At 34.7% G+C, this 23,657-nt stretch overlaps 1 protein-coding gene across 4 annotated transcripts in view; it reads right to left on the bottom strand.

The window, feature by feature from the left end:
• Positions 1 to 422: 422 nt before the first annotated feature.
• USP12 (ubiquitin specific peptidase 12) overlaps positions 423 to 23,657 on the bottom strand; it is an 82,085-nt gene continuing 58,850 nt past the window's right edge. For 3 of the 4 annotated variants that reach the window (XM_079137019.1, XM_079137020.1, XM_079137021.1), the window contains 6 exons: positions 17,214 to 17,443; positions 12,550 to 12,626; positions 12,342 to 12,425; positions 5,597 to 5,794; positions 4,726 to 4,804; positions 423 to 3,601 (listed from right to left, as the gene is read on the bottom strand). In XM_079137019.1, the coding sequence (XP_078993145.1) occupies positions 3,500 to 3,601; positions 4,726 to 4,804; positions 5,597 to 5,794; positions 12,342 to 12,425; positions 12,550 to 12,626; positions 17,214 to 17,443 (770 nt within the window). In that variant the 3' untranslated portion in view covers positions 423 to 3,499. Of the gene's footprint in view, positions 3,602 to 4,725; positions 4,805 to 5,596; positions 5,795 to 12,341; positions 12,426 to 12,549; positions 12,627 to 17,213; positions 17,444 to 22,923; positions 23,007 to 23,657 lie in introns of all 4 variants that reach the window. The other variant, XM_079137022.1, reaches the window with a different exon arrangement.

The following is a 23,657-nucleotide window of genomic DNA, read 5'->3' as shown; positions in this document are numbered from 1 at the left end:
ATTGTGAGGCAGTGGAACCTGTAGGAGACGGGGCCCAGTGAGAAGCCACGTCACTGGGGGCATGCCAGAGAAGGAGACAGTGGAACCCTGGTCCTTTGTCCTCCATTCCTTTTGCTTCCTGGCTGCCACCAGGTGAGCAGCTCTTCTACCACATACTTGTGCCACCATGGTCTGGTATTCTGTCACACAACAGAAAGAGAACTAACACAGCAAGCTATGTGCTGATTAAACACAGGCACATACAGAACATGGCTTTATGTACATAATGCTCTTCTTAGGAAAATCTCTTTGGATAACAAAAAGTAATAACTTTTGTAAAGGAGTATTACAACTTCCAAAGAGTATATTTGTAATTTGCAAATATATTTTAGGCAAAAAGAAAAAGAAAAAAAAAAAAAAAAAAACACTTAAAAACCCACAAGCACAAATAAACCAACTTTAATAGATATTATTTTGTATTTATATAGCGCCTTCTTCAAGAACCTTAAATGCTTTACAGACATTATCTCTAATTAATCCCCACAACAACCCTGTGAGGTAGGTATTACTCCCATTTTACAAGACAGGGAGACTGAAGCACAGAGAGGTTAAGTGACTTGCCCAAGGTCACACAGTTAAGTTCACTGAAGAGCCAGGACCCAAGCGCCTTAGCCTCCCAGCTCCCAGCCAAATGCCTCATGAGAGAATCTTTAATGAAAAGTATCTTTAAAGAAAGTATCAAGGGTAGTATGTTATGAACATGAGGTCTTTCTACTGCCATCAAGGAAAGAAAAAACCCTACACTGATGGTTAGAGGCCACAAGACCCATATAGTACATTTCCTTCCCTTTTCCTAAAGTCTTCCGGTTCCTGTCTTAAAAGTACTTCTAAAAGCAAAATTTCTAAGACAGAAGCCATGCGACTTGGAAGTGGGACTGAATTTAGAATATTTACTTTTAGTTATAATTTATAGAAATTTTTATTCCAATATACAAAATATGGGACAGCTATCCCAACAAACATGTACAGTTATATAGCAATTAGCCCCATTTACAGCTGGAACCTGCCCCTCATTTTAATCACAGCCAGCCAATGGACAAACTCACATTGCTTTCTAGGTGGGTCACTTTTCTTACTTATTATATACCTTTATTCTTTTTCCCCCAATCTAAACCCTAAATGTTCTTCTAAAAGTATACTGAGTTTCTGATAAGCTTCAAAACATTTTTACTTAGATCCTGCTGCACCAAGAGTAAAAAGTAGATTTAGAACCATCACCCCATACTCCCTCCCCCGACAAATCATACCATGAAAAACGGTGTAAATGTGAACAGTGTGTGACTACCATTGAACCCAAAACAAACGCTAGAACTCGCTCTACCATGAAATTTAACTTGGTTTTTCCTGCATGTTTTTAACCCAAAGACATAAAAGCAAACACGACACAGTATTTCGATGCTGTACCTTTATGCAAATGACTTCATCTATCTTTCTTATACATGTTGTGTCCTAGCTGATGGTAAAACTGACTCTGCTTCACTTTACCCTTTTTCTCTGTACAGAAAACTGTAAAAGTACAGTTTTAAGTCCCAACACAATTTGGTTTAAGCCCTTAAAATACAAGCACTTCCACTGCTCAGACTTTCCTCACATTCTTGGTTGTGATTCTCTGTGCAATGTCAGTATATCAGGCAGGCTATATATAATTTGTATAAAACATCTCCAGCCAGGGTAAGGCATTAGAAACTGCATCTTAAAAATGAATTTGTCAAAATATTTTTGATATTTAGTATGAATACTAAATACTAAATATCATAATTTTCCTCCAGCACATCTGTCTAAGCAACCCAATTAGCTAAGTGACCCTGTTAAAGATCTGTTTATGGGATGAATAGGTGAAGTCATTTCCTGAGCTAAAAGATACAGATAATAACTGTTAAAATAGCAGCACAAAAAACACTCTCTCGTTATTTTTCCATAGTCAACAGTTTTAGTAAAATAACTTTAGAAAATTTAGAGAATTTAAAAAAATTTATGCCTGAAAAGAGCTCAATAAAAAAAAATTGAATGCCTGATTATTTTGAATATAATTTTCATTGTTTCCTGCAAGTTACATTCAACCACTGTCAGACAACTTACTGATGCATGGGAAAATGCCAACTGCAATGGTTTACATACATTTTACATTACATTTATTACTTCTTAAAACCCTCAATGAACAAATTTTAATTTCTGAACACTCAGATTTGTAAGGTTGATGGGGGGGCTTGTTTTTGGATTACTGGTCTATTTCTTCAAAATGTAATCTTGAAAAAGATTTTAGCTACTATCCAGGTTTCTAGAGTTACAAAGAATATATTACTTCTTTCCAAGGTAAAAGAAAAGACATTTGAAAATAATATAACTGCAATGACATGAATTTTTCCCAAGTGTGGCTCAACTTGGAACATTAAAATATTCAAGAATTCTAAAGACTGGTATATCACCACTGCACCAGAATTACTTTTTTCATTCCAAGAACTACAGGGAATTTTTAAGTTTTTATTTTAGTGAAATTAAAGCAGAATAAAATAACTGACTTATAAACTATGACAAAAGAATAAATATTTAGCCAGAGATAACAGTTCCTCCTGAAAAAGAATATTTACCTTCTCTAATTGCAATTTTTCTCAAGGTATCTTAGTGATTTCAGATAAAATTTAAAATTCACTTTAAAAATAGAAACAAACTAAAGGACTACTTAAGCTGACACAACTAATAAAAATATGCTAAAATTTACTGACAGAATCATGGGCACTTCATACAATACTTAGACTCAACCAGTTTTAAGTAAAATAAATAAGGAAAAAATTATAATTACAAAGCCAGTCTTTCCCCTTGGGGAAACAAAAAGCCACTTTTGACCAATTGTTCCCTACATATACATATACTGTATATTATTATAAGCTTCTTCAGAGAAGCAAAACATATTTGTCTTCCTGACACTGGATTCTAGTATCTGTTAGTTTTTTATATCAGGAAGGCAACTGCAAGTGTTGGGCCCAAAAGTATTTCTGGTGTATGCTTCAAAAGACCATGGAATATGCTTCTAACCATACCAAACACAGGCATGTGTGCAGTGTGTTGAGAATCCTCTCCTTAAATCATCAATACAACCTAGCACAGATTCCAATTCTTTCTACCGCACTCCCAAAGAATTCAAATCATTATTGGTGCAATTAATAAAGAGAAAATGCATATCAACAACTGGAAGGCTGTTTTACAAGAGGAGCTGGTATCTCTGATTTCGTTTCCTTGTTGTATGGAACTGCACAGACAGCATGATACCTGAGCAAAGAAATCAACTACCATGATAGGAAGGGCTTGTTAATCCAGAGTCTTTGCTTTATTGTGTGCAAAGTGTGCTACTGCCCCCTGAGCTTCCTGCATTTCTCTTTTCTTGAAAAATCAGTGCTTGATCCTTTCCAAAATAACCAGAGAAGAAATGAGGCAGAAAATATCTCTTCATCACGGTTCCCCCTCAGTCCCGAGACTGATAGAAAAGGATGTAACCAGACTCAGAGTTCTTTGAGATATCTGATGTCAACCCGTAGAATTCTTCAATAGCTTGTGCATCTATTTTCTGTAAGACAAAAATGTAAATATCAGGACATAAACAAGCTCTAGACAACCAGAATGGCTTAAATTAACAAGATTAATAATATCAAGTACTGGTGAGAATGGAGGCAAACAGAACTCTCCCACAAGGCTAGTGAGAAAGTAAAATAGTATAGTCACTTTGGAAAAACGTTTAGCAATTATTTCTGAACCTGAACATGCAACTACCCTTTGATCCAGCAGTTATACCCCTAGGCTTAGGTTGAATCACAATTAAAACACCATTTTGAACTTATAAAAATGTTAAAATCTAATGGTCTGACCTAATATAAATCCAAGAAAAGTTGAGTGCATATTAGTCAGAAAAAGACTTGTTCAGGAATGATTAAGGCACTTTTGCCCAATGCTAAGTCAATAACTGACAAAAAGACAAATTTCTCACTTGGATGTATTTATACAATATAAAATTACAATACAATGAAAAATTACTACTGGTGCTACAGGCAATATGGGACCAAATCTCACAATATATTAATAATATATTAATAAGTGAAAAGAGTCAAATACAAAAATCATACTGTGTAAATCCATTTATATTCAAATAGTCAAAATTAACCAAAATAATCGAAGTCCAAACAGTAGGTTCCAGGGAATGGAGGGCAAAGTTACTTCCTCTTCAGGGAGAGCTGTGGGTGCTGACCAAAGAAGAGGAATAAGAAGCTTGCTGAGGTGTTAAAAATGAACTACATCTTTATCTGGCTAATGCTTACCAGTTGTCTGTACGCTGCATGTGCCCAGGAAAGCATAAATTCATCAAGCTGTTAATACTTGTGTGTTTTATTATGTGTATGTTATTATACCACTTGATCATATTTTTCTAAAAATAAATTACGTTTAAAAACCAGTTCATGGTATTAAAAGTTTTCCCTTGTTTATTCTAAACATGTAAAGGTTGTTTGGCCACTTAAGCTTTGGGCTTGGATACTAGGAATTTAAAAAGCAGGAAGCAGCCTATAATCTGAAAACCTGGACATTTGTCTAATACCCGTCATCAGTCATATATGAATGAGAAACTGTGAGGAAAAAAATGTTAAGAGTAAAATATACACGTAACTTTTTTAAAAATTAAGAAAATAAGAAACTACTTACTTCTACAATGTCATCATCAAACAACAACCAAAAGTCATGACTCTTAACTATTGCAATATAATGGCCTCGATTGGGACCACTAAAATAAAAGAGAAAAAAAAAAAGGAAAGTTAATTTGGTATGAGGTTTATTGATATTACTCTTTCATGTCCTAAATTTCATGTTCTATAGAGAAACCAGAATAGATATTTATTCTTTCCAAAACAAACTTACAGTTATGCTGATTTTAAATGGTATCTTAATTTGAAAATCAAATAATCAGTACAAATTTTCTTAAACCAAGGGGGAAAGGATGAGTACCCTGTTTTTAAATTATTAAAAGGAATCCTGGGCAGTCAATGAAAACTGTATGTTCAAATTTCAAGTTTTCATTATATGATCCTCCTGTAGTTTTGGAAAGGAGAATAAGTAAAAAGACTACACACTAAACTAGCCAGTGATTAAATATTTGCACTGGTAAAACCAGAAAAGTTTGAAAATTATTTCCAAAGTTACTTTAAATGCTTTTCATAACCATTAACAACATGAACATCATATCCAATTAATCTGAGAAATTATTTATTTTGCAAAATCTATTAAGGCAGCAACATTTTACCAAGAACCACTACTGCACACAAGCACATGCATATACACAACCCCCAAACTGACAGATTTTAAAGTTCTAAGAATTCAGACATAGTGCCCTTAAAGAAATAATAAAAAAGCAATAGTATAATATACTAAAGTTTTCAGCAAAAATGGAAAACTCCATTTTAAAGTACATAAACTTGTAAAGAATAGAGAATGTCTAAAAGCTCTCTATTTGAATCATTCACTAACATACTGAACATGTTTGCTTTATACACTACTATGGCCCCATAACTGCAGTTACCTTCCACAGTGAACCACAACAGCAACTAGGTCGTACATTCTGTCAGGATTGGTCGCATCACCTGAAGTGTTAAACAGACGGAGTTCTAAAGGAAAAACTACCCGGTAAGAAAGTTTTGTGTATCGATGAAGTTGATCCATATATTTAAATCTCTTCAGGTGCAGAGCTAGAATCATAGGCAGTTTTTTAACTTTCATCCTATTTTAAAAATAAACATGAAAAATACAATATCATGAAAGATATCCATCCAATCGACATCAAGCTTTATGACTGCCAATTAACAGTTTTAATAGCCCAGCACCACCCAGTTTCACATATTTCTACCAATTATTTTTATATTGGCAACACCATGCTGTGAATATCTTAAAACCACCTCACCCACCATCACCAATCCATGTAATTAGGTGTAACATTCAATATGGCTCTGAAACAGAGGGAATGGCACCGGTCCTTTGTTAAGAAATCTGTTTTTCAAATACCCCTTATAAAAAGACTAAATGGACATGATGCTCAGGAGCAGTGGAGGAAAACACATTCCCCCCCACCCCCCCACCACATAAGAGAGTTTATTAAGCAAACAGAGTGTCTCCCCTGCAGGATAAGAGAGAAATGAGAGGAAAAGAAAGGGAAAGGGAAAGAGAAAGGGCGCGCTCTAGAGAGAGTGAAAAGCGAGGAAGAAAGCAAGTGAGTAAGAGAGAAAAAGAGCAAAACACATTCTTTGAAGCTGCCAATTACGATGGACTGAGTGTAGACTGAAACCCACTTGTTCTATCAATCCAGTATGAAACAAGAACAGATTGATATAGGAGACTAAAACAGAAGTGTTAAAAACCACCGAACTAAGGATGTATGCCAGAGTTAAGAAATAACTCCATATCAAGAATGATAATGACATACATCCTAGAGAGGGAATAAAACAATCTGCAAATTTAGGACTTGAGTTTTTAAGTATAAAACCAGGCATATCTTTTACATTCCAATAATCCTTGCTGTGAGCTCTAATGCTGTTTCTCCCTGAGACTGTCTTGGCCCTCCCAACTTCATCTACAATAGTCTATTCTTCTGAGGCTCAGCTCTAGAGTTAAGCTCTCTGGCATAAATGACTGTACTCTCCATTCCTCCATCAACTCTTTATCTAAATCAAGATTACATGGTAAAGAATTTGGTTGATTATGGTTCACTCTATTTTTCTAGGCTATTTCTATTTCTCTTGGCATACAGAAACCATCTTTTTCATTTTTATTTCTCCACTAACAACATGTCTAGCACATGACAGATACTTGCCTAATTTTTCTTAGTTGTAGATGAATACAATACTTTTATTTTAATTAATTAACTAATTAATTATATGTGGTACTGAGGACTGAACTCAGTGCCTCACACGTGCTTGACAAGCACACTATCACCGAGATACAATCCCAACCCAAATACTTCCCTAATGTTGCAGAACTCAATTTGATATGGGTTCAGTGGAGCAAAATTTTAAATTTCATAATTTAAAAAATAAAATTTTTTATGCCACTGCCTCTAATAAAGGGAAAATTCATTTTCTAGAATTACATTAAATATGCATTCTACAAATCTTAAATGTGGTAGGGCAGTTGATTATTCTGAATATATTTACTGTTTAACTAATCTGATCTGTTAAAAAAATAAATTGCCCCCAAACCACACCTAGTCATTCCTTGAAAGCAATCTAGCAACATGAATAATAGTCTTTTTGCACTATGTCTCAGAAATCCCATTTCTTGAATATAAATTGAATGTCATCCCAAATATAGCACTTATGAGAAAATCTTTTTCTAGATTAATCTAATATTATGAAAAATTATAACTATTCAACAGAAAATGTTGAAATAAATTACAAACAGAGAATATTATACAACTTCCATAAAAGTTTCTAAGTGGGAAAATACATAAGTAAAAGAACATAAAGGCATAAAATACACATAATAATCCATCAGACCTGTGATTAAATCAATTGAGTTGATAAAACAAAATCTTTATAGAATTACTAAGTACCCTTTGAAAATTTCCAATGGAATATAGATACAGAAGAATTTTCTTCACATAAAGTAAATGTTCATGTTAATAGATGGCAATCAATGAAGATCAGGAAGAGAGAATGGATATAGCCTGATGGTTATGAAAAATATGAGAAATTAAAGAGCAGAAATTGGGGAAATCCAAATAAAGAAAAGAGATTAAAAAACAACTAAACAACAACATAAAATACGTTTGATCAGACAACACATGAAGGCTATGAATATTATTTGGCAGAGTTAAGAGTTCCTCGAAGAGAAAAACTATCAACTACTATCAAGAAACTAAATACCCATGTTTAGATTAAATCTAATCTAAACATTAGATTGTCAAATACTTAAGGATTCATATTTTAAAGATGAGGACAGAATAGCTAATAAAATTTCCCTCATACTAAATAGTTCTGAAAGAAAAATGGGAAAGTATTGGGACATATACATAAGGAATGCGAAATTCATTATTCTGTAGAAGAAGAAAAAAGAAGTTGTTTTCTGCTCAAAACCAATTCCATCAACATCAAAGAATTGACGGGATTCTTGTTTTCTTTCCATTTAAACTTGCAGGTGGAAAGAAGTTACATCAGGGTACATTTCAGCCTGTTTTCAAAAAGGCTGTCTCAGAATGTAACATTTTTTAGGACTATGGATGTAGCTTGGTGGTGGAGTGCTTGCCTAGCGCAAATGAGGCCCTAGGTTCATTTTCCAACACCAGAGGTGAGAGAAAAAAATAAGAATGTAATTAAGAACATGTTTTTCCTTTTTAGTTATTTATAATTGAACTCTGAATAAACATAGATTTTTTGTATCTTCTGTAAAGTGACTTACAAATCAATTTTCTATTTAAATTTATTCCTTCTAAAAAGATTATCACCACACTATTTAAATTTCTATGAATGATTTAAAATTTTTAACTATTAAAACTACGAAAGTTACCCCTTTTCTTGCTTTTAAATCTTTAAAACAATAAGGTGTTCAATTTGTACTCCAATAGATATGATATGCCAGGTAAACATTAATAATAAGCATATTATACTGATATCAGAAAATGTAGACTTCAAGGCAAGGAATATTATCAGAGACAAAAACAGACAAATGCATATAATCAGAACTGCTAAGACAAAAATCATTACAGAACTATGAATTTGTTGAAAATGAAAAGTATTTAACAGGCTGCTCTCATGTTCACAAAAAAAAAAAGAAAAAGAAAAAAAAAAAAAGGAAACACAAGGAGGACATTAACCTCTAATTATGGGTTTAACTGACATTTATGGAATACTATCCCAAATGGCAGAATACATATTCTACTCAAGTACAACTAGGACTTTCACCAAGCTAATGGACAATAAAGAAGTCTCAATAAATGTCAAAAGACTAAAATCACAGCATATGTCTTCTGATAAAAACAAAAAAATTTAGAAAATACCCCAAATATGCAAACTAAGCAATATACATCTAAATAACACATAGGACAAATAAAATCACAAAGGAAATTAGAATACTTTGAAATGGACAATAAAAATACAACTTCCTCTCTATTTTAGGTCTTATTCCCCCAAAGCAGATCTAGAGACAAAGGCACATCCTGTGACTTATTAATTGTGCTGATGCTCCCTGCAGAGGGAAGGAAGGAAAGGGATCAACCCCAGGCAAAATCCCAGAGGGCAGCTTCCACCCAGTCCTACAAGGAAATGCTATGAATTTCACCTCCAATTTCTCCCAATCGCAGCAAGGCAGCTAGCTCACAACCTCTTCAGCACCTATCACTTGTTAAGGGCTCTGAAGGCTGAAAAGAAATTCCCAGAATTCCTTTCTGCAGCTGCCCAAGGGAAGTCCTTCAAAGAGGAAGGATTAGATAATGAAGCACTACAAAGCACTGGGGTTCAGAAATAAGGGCAACTCCTTCTGAAAGGGACTTAATGTGCAAATAAATTTTGGAAAAGGCTACATTATAAAATAGCTAAATTTCGCTGGGGAAATAGTTCAGTCGGTAGAGTGCTTGCCTTACAAGCACAAGGCCCTGAGTTTGAACCCCAGCACAGCAAAAAAAAATAAAAAATAAAAAATAAAATGAATAAATAAATAAATAAATAAATGCTAAATTTCTTTTACTCTGTTAGTCTCCTCAGGAGTCTACAATATAAAACATGGAGATCTAACAATAAACTGTATTATGTAACAAATTCATTTGATCACATAATATTTATTTTGTGGTATGTTACAACATTTCCAGAAATCATTCTTCAATGTTCCCAGATTGAACCTTTTTTTTTTTTTAAGGTTATGAATCATATGATTATTTCGATTGGTGCAGAAAAAACATTCGATAAAATACAACACTCCTTCATGCTCAAAACATTAGAAAAATTAGAATAGGAACGTTCCTCAACATTGTAAAGGTTATCTGTGCTAAACCCACATACAACATCATCCTTTTTTTTTTAATTAAAAATCATAAATTTACATAGGGCAATATTGTTTGATTCATTCTGTTATTTTTTTCCCTTCCCCCCACCCCTCCCACCCCTCTTTTCCCTCTATACAGTCCTTCCTTCCTCCATTCTTACCACCCTCCATATCCCTAACCCTAATCCTAACCCTAACACTAACCCCTTCTACCCCCCATTATATGTCCTCATCCACTTATCAGTGAGATCATTTGTCCTTTAGTTTTTTGAGACTGGCTTATCTCACTTAGCATGATATTCTTCAATTTCATCCATTTGCCTGCAAATGCCATAATTTTATCATTCTTCATGGTGGAGTAATATTCCATTGTATATATATGCCACAGTTTCTTTATCCATTCATCAACTGAAGGGCATCTAGGTTGGTTCCACAACCAGATTGAACCTTTTTTTGAAATTTTTTTTTTAATTAATATGAACAGGGATATAAGAGTAACAGTATTTCAAGTATATATTTTTATTGTGGTTAAAAAAAAAGTAACATAAGGTGTATAATCACAACCATTTAAGTGCATAGTACCACAGTGTTAACTATATGAACATGAATGGCACAAGAGATTTCTAGGACTTTTTCATCTTTCCAAACTTAAACTCTGTATCCACTAAACGATTATTTCCTTTCCTCCTCCCCAGTCCCTGGAAACCACTCTATTTTCTAAGAGTTTGACTATTTTAGATACCACAGAAGGGGAAATCATACAATATTTGTATTTTTGTGACTGGCTTGTTTCACTTAGCATAATGTCCTCAAGGTTCATCTATGCTATGGCATATGACACAAGATTTCTAGTTTTTATAAGGCTGGTTATAGTCCACTGAATGCATATATCACATTTTCTTTATCCAGTCATCTGGGAGGGACCCTTTGGTTGCTTCCCCTTTGGTTATTATGACTAAATGTTACAATGAACATGGGTGTGCAAATATCTGTTTAAGAGCCTGTTTTCTATTCTTTTAGAATGCTAATGATATATTTAAATTTTTGAGGAACCTGTTTTCCATAGCAGCTGCACAATTTTACATTCCTACCAACAGTGCACATGGGTTCCAACTTCTTCACATCCACCAAAACTTTCCTTTTTTTAATTTTAAAGTGGTCATCCTCACAAGTGTGAGGCAGTATATTGTGTGATTCTGATCTGCATTTTCCTGATATTTGATGATGCTGAACATCTTTTCATATGCTTGCTGGTCATTTGTGTATCTTCTTTGGAAAAAGGTCTATTTGAGCCCTACATCAATTTTTGAATGGAATTATTATTTTGGTATTAACTGCAGTTTTTGTTAATGCATTTTAGATATTGACAATTTTTCAAATATATAGTGTGCAAATATTTTCTCCCATTCTGCAGGTTCTTTCCACTCTGTTGCTTCCTTTGCTTTGCAGAGTTTTTAAGTTGAACAATATGATTGATGTTGAACAACTACTTTCTTTCTGTGAGTCTGGAATTTGGTATGTGTTAGGCAGAGGGTGCTCAGGATACTGGCCTCTAATAAATCTCTTAGGCAATGAGTCTGTGAAGAGAGTCCCATGATGTCACTATGCTGGAAGAATTAAGTGATTGTATGACTCCACTGGGGCAGTGACTCTTGGAGGCTTGCCTGGCTCTCCCCTTTGCTGACTGTGCTTTGTGTCCTCTCCCTGTGATAACACTCGGCTGTGAGCATGATTACTTGCCGAGAACTATAAGTCCTTCTAGGAAACTACCAAACACAGGGATGCCCAAAACATGGCACACATCAAAACTGTGTGCTGCTTAACTGGATATAATGAGAAGAGCACGGCCTCACTTCTGTAAGTTCCTAAGTTTCTAAGCTGAATCTAACCATGCAATAACAACACTGGAGCTATTCTACAAAATAATGAACCTATGATTCTCCCAAGAGTTAATTAGGATCATTAAAGTCAAGAAAAGACTGAGTAACTGTATCAACTTTAAAGACTAAAGAGACATGAAAACAAAAAATAATGTGTGATTCTGGAGTAGATCCTGCTTTTACATGGAATTAATGAAATAGGTTATGATATCAGAATCAGACCTGAGAAAACAGTTGAATGTTACTTTTCTGATTTGAATGGAGCCTTAGGAAAACTTCCTTGTTGGTAGGAAATACCTACTAGAAGTGTCCAAGAGTCATGAGCCTCAATATCAGCAACATAGTTTCAAATGGTTTAGGGTAAGGACAGAAAAAAAAAAAAAGCATTCAATCACTAAAAAATTCAAGACACTAACTTACCGTTTATGTGCTTCCTGCTTGCTACGACACTCTTCACAGTAATATTTGTATTCACTGCACAGAGTTTCTGTGTTGCTAAAGCCCCTGCATAAAATTCAAAATAAACTGATTTTGTGAATACCAGAAAATCATAAATTCATTTAAAAAATTCTAACCCCCCCCCAAAAAAAAACCCAGCAAATTTCAAAATAAACAATTCCACACATACCTTAAACAGTGAGTAATTGATGTGTTTTGTTCCACGTCAACAGAAAGGTCTAAAAAATCTTCATCTTTGCTGCTTATCTGTAAAAATGGGCAATTATCTTTGATTTCTTCAAATATTAGGAAACCCCAAGTTCCCAGTTGACAGAATTAAATGCATTATAAATCACATAAAATTATTTTTTCTTTAAGTTTGAAAGCAAACTGCTTGATTTGAATTATCCAAAAGGACAACAAATAACTCATCACCTGTATAGATAAAAATACCGAAGTAAACATGTGACTGATTCTCTTCGTACCAAAGGAGAGTATGCTAGAAAATCTCATTACTTTCTAAAACCCTAGTGTTATTTCAAAGCACAGAACAAATTATACTATATATCCTCTTTCTTTAAAAAACAGGCTGAGACTGAATGAGAATGCTTGACAAAGGAAATGTTAAATGTATTGGTTTTTTTACTTTTAATTTTTTTTTTTTAGTTGTAGATGGACACAATACCTTTATTTTATTGATTTATTTTTATGAGGTGCTTATTAGGATCGAACCCAGTGCCTCACACATGCTAGGCAAGTGCTCTACCACTAAGCCACAACCCTAGCCCAACTGTATTGTTTTATAAGAAAATAATTTAGCCCAAAAGGTCAAATTACAATCTTCATTTGTGACCTACCTTTATTTCTCCCAAATATCTAATACAAAGTTTTGTTTTATGAGTAAAAATCTTTTAAAAAAATATTTTTAGTTGTAGATGGACACAATACCTTTATTTTATTTATTTTTATGTAGTGTTGAGGATCGAACCCAGTGCCTCATGTGTGCCAAGCAAGTGCTCCACCGCTGAGCCCTAGCCCCAGCCCATGAGTAAAACACCTTATAAAGTTACTCCTGCTAATCTGAATGAAAACAGCATAGAACTTCAGAGTAAATTTCACTAGCTATGCCCTTCAGTCTAATCCCCTAAGTGAGCATGCCAGAGACATGCCTGACTCAGTTCTCCTGTACCTGTCATCCATGATGACTATACACTCTGTTGATCAAAGGTTTTCTTGTTTTAAAACTGCATTGATGTTAAAAGCTCAGTATCATGGAGCTGTGAATGATTAGGGGGCTGTACACATGATATAGTTAGGCAAACAGAAGTAAACAGGAGTACTGTGCATACTGTATTTTATGGATAATTTAAGGGAATTTTAAGAGTGATTTTGATTCTACTTAATTTCTACATTAAGTTAACCTTGAAACCTAAACCCTCACATAAAATACTATTCCACTATATAACCCAAAGTAGAGTAATACTACAACTGATTTGAGTCTTTAAAAAAAAAAGGGGGGGGGGGGGGGGAGAAAGACAATTCAGAGACAATAAGGGAACATGATGTATTTAAGGAAAAATAATAAGTCCAAGTTAGTAGGAAACTCAGTAGGTCACAAAGAATAGTACAGCACAAGAGTCTAAAGCCAGATCAGACAGGGGTTTAAATGTATAGGCTAACAAGAAATAAAGATTAAAATTCCTGGAGTTTCTTGGAAAGAGATCCCCCCCCCCCCCCGCCCCAAAATGAGGTTCTCAGATACTGCCTCAGGGGTCTGAATTTTAAATATTTACTTTTAGGATAATATAAAAACTCTGACAAGGTTGCTCTGGATCATCGAGGTATATTCGAGTCATAATGTATGTGGTTTATGATTATGTTGGTTCCAAATGAGGCAGTATTTTACTTTCACAAGTGGTACAGAGAAGCCTGATAGCTGCTGGGCTAATATAATATGTCCTCATGTCATGTCATATGCAGTTACCAGGAGATACCAGAACCAAACTCAGGGAAGACATGGAGATCTCTGTCTGAGAACTGAGCTTGGGACTTATCAGCACAAGTGGTAATGCAGTGTATAAAAGCAACCCACAATGAAACCCCTCAGCAACAACCACATTTAAAGAAAAAATGGAAAAAGTCAAGAAATTAGATTGAGAAGGAACCTTTATAGAACAGAGAATACCAGAAATTACAGAAGAGTAACATAACAGAGTTACAGAAGCCAATCCCTCACCTTCCAAACATTTTCCATTCCCATGCAGATTCGGTTTACTGTTCTCTGACTTGCATGGCATCTCGGGCTTACCTTTACCATAACACTGTGCCGGGACTATTTATTATTGGCTGGTCTTCGGTACACTATAAGCACCTTGATATCACAGATTTAATGTCTTAATCATCTTCTGCCACCCACTACTTATTGTCTACCTGGCATAGTTAGTACTTAAATATTTGTGCAATACTGAATGAAGAAATGACATTCACTCTTTAGGGGTCCTAGACTCTATAACCCCTCCAGTTTAATTTGACAGAGATGGCACTATGATTACTGAATCTGCACAGTGATGAATTTCAATTCTGAGGAATACTGTCAATTCATGCTTAATTCTTGCAAAACAATCTGCAAATATATACTGCAGGCCACGAAAAGACTTAGAGAAGAATGGACGAAAAGATCAGTATCTATTCCTTACAAGTCATATTAATAGTAAAGCCTTTGAACAAGGGGGATTTATAAAACTTTCTCCTTCAAAAATGTTGCCTCTCTATCCCCTCTCATTTCTAGGTTACAAAACAGATTTCAAAGGCCTTGTTAGTGCCCCAAAGTCCTCCAGAGGACCCCAAATCTAACTTGCTAGCCTTACCCATTACTGCATGTCTTAATATGCTAAGCAAATTAAACTATTTCATTTCATTGAACAAGACTGAATTATACATATTCTGACATCTCCTAACACAAATCAAGTTACATTAAAATAAACATCAAAAAACTTGCAAATTCCCTGATTACATCTATTATTCCAATAAATTACTGCCCTAATAACTGGGCATGATGCTTCTCAACGCTTGGAATTCAATTACAGGAAAATTTCTCCTTATAAGACACAGGTAAAAACTTCTGCTAAAAAGAGTACATTCACAGATGATTATTCAGACCAATTCCTGACATTAAACATCTGCCCAGCTGAGTCATTACTAAAATTAACTGATGACTGGGACAATGAAAAACAGCTTACACTAAAGATCCTTACTCTAACCCCAAAACATCTTCACAGACTACTACTGATGTATTCAAACACTCAGTCATACCTTCTACCCTTGACTTGAATGAGGCTGACCACTAAGACTTTATTTAGGAAAGGGAATTTTATTCATTTATTAGTATTGTGTCCTCAGTTAACTATAATTACATTACTGACAACAATCATTAATTGGATAATGCTTATTTAAAGAGTCTGATCTGTCATTCCATTGTTGAGAAACTAGATGACAAGGTTAAGAGCATGAGATGCTCAGTTATCTGATCTGGCCAATTTTAAGCTTCATCTTTACAAAGTATTCAAGAAAAGGTTATTTTCCCCTCCCTGAGTATACAAAGTATGTTTCAGTTTTTATTACAATAACACAATATACACAATTACAGAAAAAGGAAAACAAATTAATATACAACCATATGCTACATGACATCTTGGTCAACAACTGATCACATACAGAATGGTGGTCTCATCAGATTATAATTGAACTGAGAAATTTCTATTGCCTAATGATGTCATAGCCATCTTACTGCAATACAAGACATTACTCAAGTATTTGCGATGGTGCTAGTTGTCAACAAACCTACTGTGACAGGACACTTGATGACAAATTGTTTTATTACTATTTTATGTATTTATTATACTGTATTTTAATCACTATACAGAGTATTTTATTTCCACAGGAAAAGGTTAAAGAGTATGCTCTGTTACACTGGCAGCAGCCTCATACACCATGTGTTTACCATCTCTCGAGGCCATCAAATAATTGATACTATCTAGTTTGTGTAAGTACCCTCTACAATGTTCTACAATGACAAAATCACCTAATGCCACTATTATGGTTTGGATATGAGTTGTCCCCCAATAAGCTCATGTGATAGATAATGCAAGAATGCTTACACATGAAACAATTCCACTATGAGAGTGGTGACCTAATCAGTGGATTAATCCATTTGATAGGTCAATAATTTGAATGGATTATTGGGTGTTAACTATAGGCAGGTGTAACATGGCTGGAGGAAGCAGGTCTCTCTCTCTCTCTCTCTCTCTCTCTCTGCTTTCCAGCTGTCATAAGCTGGGTACCTTTCTTCCATCACGTCCTTCTACCACAATGTTCTGCCTCACCTCAGACTTAGAGCAATGGAGTTGGCCAATCATGGACTGAACCTCTGAAATCATGAGCCCAAAAGAAACATTTCCTCCTCTAAGTTTTCTTGTCCAGCATTTTGGTCATAGTAATGCAAAGGTGATTAACACAGATGCTTTTCTCAGAAGGTATCCCTGTCCTTAAGAGATGAATAATTCTATCTCCCTATTAGGTTTCCAATGGATTACCAAAGTAAGACATACAATTTCCACAACTGAAACAAAATCAAACACTTCAGACTGCAACAAGTATCCATCTATCCTCTCAGGTAGTCATTGTTAATAAGCAGCATTACATAAAAACACAGATTACTTTAAAGTGGAAAGTACATCTTTAGCATCTACATTATACCTGAGAATTTTAACTTTTATCTTTCATATTCTCATCCTCAAAGAACTTTTAACATAAAGAATTAGATTTTTTCTATACAAAATTTAATGATATACTTACAGTTTCACAAGTAAGACATCTGGTTTCATTAGTTAATGTTCCCTGAAAAATCTCATGTACCCACGTTGGGTCTGGTGTGCTGTTATTATTTTCACTATCAATATTTCCATTAGGTAAACGACCATTTTGTTTTTCCTGCTTTCTCTCTTCTTGTAAAATATCAGCAATTGTATTTAGTAGGTAATTTAAGAATTCATGGGCATCTTGCTGCATGTAGTTGTCAAAAAGTTCTAAAAATAAAAATGGAATTAGAGAATTATTTCATAATTAATACCTTCGTAACAAATTTTAAAACAAGTAGTAATTTTGTCAGAATTAAAAGGACAAATGTTTAGTATTATTTGTAATGTACAAGAAAACAATACATTTGCATCTAAAAATTATGACTGAATTGGAGGAAAAGATGAATGAAAGTCTTTAAAAAAACATCTAACTGGGCTGGGGATATGGTTCAGTTGGCTGAATGCTTGCCTCGCAAGCACAAGGCCCTGGGTTCAAATCCCCAGTACTGCAATAAAAAAAAAAAAAAAAAAAAAAAAAAACTGATTCATGAGAAAAGGATAGAACATTCTCACACATTTGCATAGTAGATAATGGAAAGATAAGAATCAACTGCTTTTTATACATTCATCTAATCTATTATTCTACAAGGTAAGTTGTAAAGTAAAAGCTGGACAACCATTTGCCAAGGATAAGCCAACTGCTTAAGAGACAGTTTATTAAATGTAAATTACTGAAGACAGCATGATGGTGCATGCCTATAATCCCAGCAATTTGGGAGGTTGAGGCAGGAGACAGCAAGTTAGAGGCCAGCCTCAGTAAGTTAGCAAGGCCCTCAGCAACCAACATCCTGTCTCAAAATAAAAAAATAAAAAGGGTTGGGGATGTAGTTTAACAGTAAAGTGCCCAGGAGTTCAACCCCCAGTATTTAAAAAAAAAAAAAAAAGTAAATTACTGAGCCATATATCCCAGAGAGTCTGATTTAGTAGGTGAGGAGTGAAGCCCAGAACTTGGGAGCTTTTCAAAGTTCCTCTGGGTAACTCTGTTGTGCAGTCAGGTTTTGATGTCATATCAGAAATCACCTATTTAACCAGATAATCTCTAGAGTCCCCATCAACTGTGAGATTTTATAACTCCATGAATGCTCCCTGTATTTATACAAATGAGATGTGACGGAAACACTGACAGTGCTAATATCAAGCACTGGGCTTGACAGGGCACAACCCTATCACAGAACTCCTAAGGACTTCAGAGGCAGTATCTCATTTGATCCTTTTAACCATATGATATTGTTAGTAACCTTATTTTCAGTTAGAAATTGGGATCAGAAAGGGTAGAGTCACACTGCAGGGAAAGGCAGAGCCCAAGATTCGCATCAGACAGCCTGACTCTACCAGGCAACACACAAACTGTAGTAATGCAGAGTGTGAGTCTAACTTAACTAAACAAGAACACCTACGTGATATTAAATGAACTGCTTTGAAAAAAAATTCCCTATTTAGGAGGGTTTTAGATCCTCAGTGAACACAATAATTTCCACAAAGCCTACAATTACATTATTTAAATGAATGCAAACATAATTTAGAAGAAAATTTAGGGGAAGGTCAAAGTAAAGAGAAGTAAAAATTACATTTTAAAATACCAACAGATATGACTGCACAAAATTAAGTTCTATGCATTAGAAATCACTTTAAAAGTTAAAAAAAGGTGAAATCTGGAAATTATAAACATCTTCCATAATGCAATAGAAAACAATTTCTCATACCAAAGAAAACCAAAAAGGACTTGAAATCAGTGATCTGTAGAAAAATTCAAAAGGCCAAGAAACATGAGAAAATGTTCAACCCTATACTAATAAGGTTTTTACTATCCTGCCTGCAAAATAAGAATACCATCTTCCTTTGCAAACTTCTTATAAAAATAAAATGAGAACAAGTGAAAGGTATTAATTGGAGAGGTATATTTAAAATAATGATTTTGATCTTGATACTGAAAAGACCTTTTAAAATACCAATTTAAGGTGCAGATGCTAGGTCAAGACTATTTGGACTGGTATTATGGTTCTACCTCTAAATATATCTACATCATAGGTAATTTACTGAATCTCCCTGAGCCACAGTTTCTCATCCAAAAACTGGGGCTAATAATAGTACCTACCTCACATAGCTGTTATGAAGATTAAAAGTGCTGAGAACACAACACTGTAAGTACTCAAAGATCATAAGCAATTGCTACTATTATTGTTGACAATAATGAACACAACACAAAACCCAGAGACTGGCTACATAAGAATTAAGCACTTCTGCATGGCAAAGACAACATAAAGAAGACAGGTGAAAACGAGGGAAACGACAGGCAGCTCAGAATAGAAATACAAATGCCCAAATAATACATGATAAGTAATCGAGAGAGAAAAATTAAAACAATGTTGAAACATCATCTTCCCATCACTTTGGCAAAATAAAAAGTGACTTACTAAAATGACTGACTTAAGTGTTCAGAGTTGGCTTGAGTGTGGAGAAATGAGTATTCTCATCCACTATTACTGGGGCTGTCAATTAGTATGGCAATTTTTTTTTTTTTATTGTAAACAAATGGGATATATGTTGTTTCTCTATTTGTAATATATGTTGTTTCTCTATTTGTACATGGAGTCAAGGCATACCATTTGTGTAATCATAAATTTACATAGGGTTAGTATGGCAAATTTTAAAGGGTAGTTTCAGTTAATGCTTTTAACAGAATGCAACCTAGTTCTCCTACATAGTAGTGCCAAGTAAATATCAGTGCATACACCAAAACATGTTAAATGTTTAACAGAATGGTTTTGATTATGGTATAATTTGGTTAGGAAATACTGAGAAACGGTTAAAAAAAAAAAGTAGTTCCAGAGCTGGGTGCAGTGACCCACGCCTATAATCCCAGAAATTCAGAAGGCTGAGCAGGAGGGTTGCCAAGTTCAAGACCAACCTCAGCACCTTAGCAAGACCCTATCTCAAAAAATAAGACATGCTGGGAATGTAGCTCAGTGGTTAAAGTGCCCCTTAGTTCAATCCTCAGTAAAAAAAAAAATAGGCAGGGGGTGGAGAAAAAGAAAGGAGTTCTATATGAATTAATATGGCAAAATTTCTAAGACACTAAATAAACAAAGATGCTGAACATGTGTAATAGACACCTCCCCATTTATGAAAAATGACCAAAGGATTTCACAAAATGTAACTATCACTATTTGGAGATTTTTTTAATGCATAAAAAAAGGATTTGTCGGGATCAAATTTTTTTCTTTATTCTTTTTTTTTTTTTTTTTTGGTGATACCCAGGGCTTCCCACATGTTAGGCAAGCACTTTTCAACTGAGCTACATTCCCAGTTCAGGACTGAGTTATTTCCTTCTCTCTCTCTCACTCTCTCTCTTTAAATATTTTTAGTTTATTTTATTCACTTATTTTTATGCGGTGCTAAGGATCAAACCCAGAGCCTCACATGTGTTAGGCAAGCACTCTACTACTGAGCAACAACTCCAGCCTGCAGGATCAAGTCATTTCTAAGGAAGAGGAGATTGAGGGGTTGGGAAAGGGGGCAGAGCATCCACAGGAACTTCTGTTTTGCTGTACAGAGATTTTACTAGAAGAAGGGATGCATGTATTATTTGTATATGCAACAATAAACGAAGACTTTTCATACAAAATGCCCACTTTCTTGCTCAACATCACTGCCTGTTACACATTCTTCACATCCAGTTACTTCCTAAGCCCTCTGAATTTTTAAAAACCATTCTCACATCTTTCTAGTCTGTACCATTTGTTCTATGATCTATCTGGTTTAAGTCAGGTCCCCTTACTCAATCCACTAACAAAGGTTCTTTTCATTTAGTTTTGCTGTGAAAGTAGAAAAGTGTGATTCAGGGCCTCAAGTCTTCCTACCAAAGACTTTTCCCTAACATCTCTTACATTGTATGGTAAAATCCACATATACATTTCTATGATTATTATTTCATTGTTTTCACATACCTGAATTCATGCCACAAATTTGGATCTCAAACACAATAACAATATAATTGGAGTCACGCTTAATTTCCCTGCTATAGTTTAGCCTGAGGGATTCCACTAGCCTTAAACAAATTCCCTATGTTACATTTATCCTATGCATTCAGTCAATATGGACTTAATATCTATTTGATCTTGAACCTGGTATACTTTGTGTCCACTGGTTTTTGTCCATGATGGATAGTAGAGCCAAAGCTCTGTGCCACCATTCTCCACTACCTGCTCACAGCAGAAGCCACCGCAGCTACTACCCCAACATAGTAAGGCAGCCTGTTAACTCTGCAAACATTCTTGGTGGTGCATTCTACCTGTCTGAAGTCAATCTGTCAGGCTTAGAACTCTCAAATGGTTCTACCACAAAAAGGTCTAGACCGAAGTTCAAAAAACAGAAGTCACTCATCTTTAGCCTTGCCTCTCAATGCAATAATTCTCCCTCACTGAAATTAATATATCAATCCTCAATCTCAATCTCCTATCCACTACTATACTAATTTACTTATTATACCTTATTTTCTTCCTCACTAGGATTTTCTTCATTCCCAACACTTTCTGCTGCTTCTAGGGACCACATTCTGTTCTAAACTAACTCTCTTGAACCTTTTAGCTCTCTGCTACCATTTCAAAATTATTACATTTTCGTTTACATATCAAAATCTGCAATCAATTGAAAACTGCATACAAGATCTGGCCATACTGTGACCCTTGACCTTCTTTTTGAGGCTATCTGTCAACACACCCACCCACCTACTGATGGCCCAATTTAAGGTAACCCTGACACCCTAAACTTAAGGCAGCTTCCTTAAGTGTACTGGATCCCCTTAAAAATCAAGCAACTTCACCTTTCTTTCACTCATTAACATAAGGACCAGAGGGTAACCATGCTAGAGGAGAGTTGATAAAGAATTTAAGAAAAGTAGAAATAAACTGGAAGTCATAGAAGAATTCAAAGAGATGGATAATAGGGGAGGACGAGTAAAAGACTTTATAAAAGCACTGCTGGGGCCCCTAGTTTGAATTGGTGATGATTAAATCACTATACTGGATAATAACATACTAGCTCAATGTCAAAATCTGAAAGTCTAATTTTTCTGTTAAAAATTATTTTAGCAAACATGTATACATGTATGATCTTCATGCCCTTTGGGGAGATATAGCAAAAAAGTACAAATTTGGGGCGGGGGGGTTATCCTGGTGTGGTGGGGGCGGATCAGGGGGTTCCTTTACCATAGAACAATGACTTCATATCCACAGAAATACCTCAGCTTACTTGAAATCTCTGGAAATGAGATGCAAAGTAAATCAGAAAATTCTCTTTAAACTTTTGTTGAAGTAATTCTGAAGTAATTTACAGTCCTTTTATGTAAACATAGTCAGTATAATAGAATATGGCAATGCATGAAAGCAGGTATGATAGCTTTACAAATATCAACCAGGACAACATAAATATCAAAACATCAATATGATGACTTTGTAATAACAATCCTTATTATAAACATAATTTATGTTTATGTTATAAACATAAAAATTATGTTTAATTTTTTTCTTATGGTTGGTTTTCTACTCTAAGGAGCATAATGGGAAAGATGGACTTTAAAATTGCTTTGGTAAATTAAACGAATTCATTCATTCATTCACTCATTCAACAAGTATTTAGTAAGCACCTACTATGTGCCAGGAACTGGATTATATGCTGAGAAAACAATGGTGAGCAAAAACAAATGGATTCCCTCCATCATGGAACTGACAGTCTAGTGAGAGAGACAGACAATTTCATTATTCAATAAATGTATGATTATAAACCATTATAATTCTGATACAGCTCCAACATTAATGCAAAAGAATAAAAAAAATTAAGTCACTGCTTAAAAAGAGATTATGTTTTTCCATAATTCTGAAATAACTATAGCTTTTATTACACAATACCTTTTATGTTCTTTGGGGAAAAGAACTAACTGAAACAAATACAAGAATTTACTCACTCGAATCTATTTAACAGGTGTTATTTGTAAATGACTAATATTTCCTCATTTGAGGAAGACCAAGACACACATCTGTGTGTGTGATGTAATACATATGATCTGTCTCCACAGCTCCTGAGACACATATGGGCAGGCTCCTTAAGAACTAGAATCATTTTTATCTCATGCACTGGTGTATAACTAGCACTTACAAGAGTACTTGCCATGTATTAATATGTGCTTGACAATTTTTGAACGAATGAATGAATGAAAAATAGGGGCTGACAGTTAAGATGACATGAAAAAAGTAGATCTGACCCAAAACAATAATTTGAACTATACATATTGCCCAAAAAAATCAGTGTGTAGGAGCACACAGCTATAGATGCCAATTGATATGACTCTCAAGCCCACTTGAAATAATTCTACATTAAATGTCCA

The sequence above is a fragment of the Sciurus vulgaris genome (genome assembly GCF_902686455.1).
Source record: "Sciurus vulgaris genome assembly, chromosome: 4".
NCBI classification, from domain to species: domain Eukaryota; kingdom Metazoa; phylum Chordata; class Mammalia; order Rodentia; family Sciuridae; genus Sciurus; species Sciurus vulgaris.
This window is presented reverse-complemented; position numbering and strand designations above follow the sequence as displayed.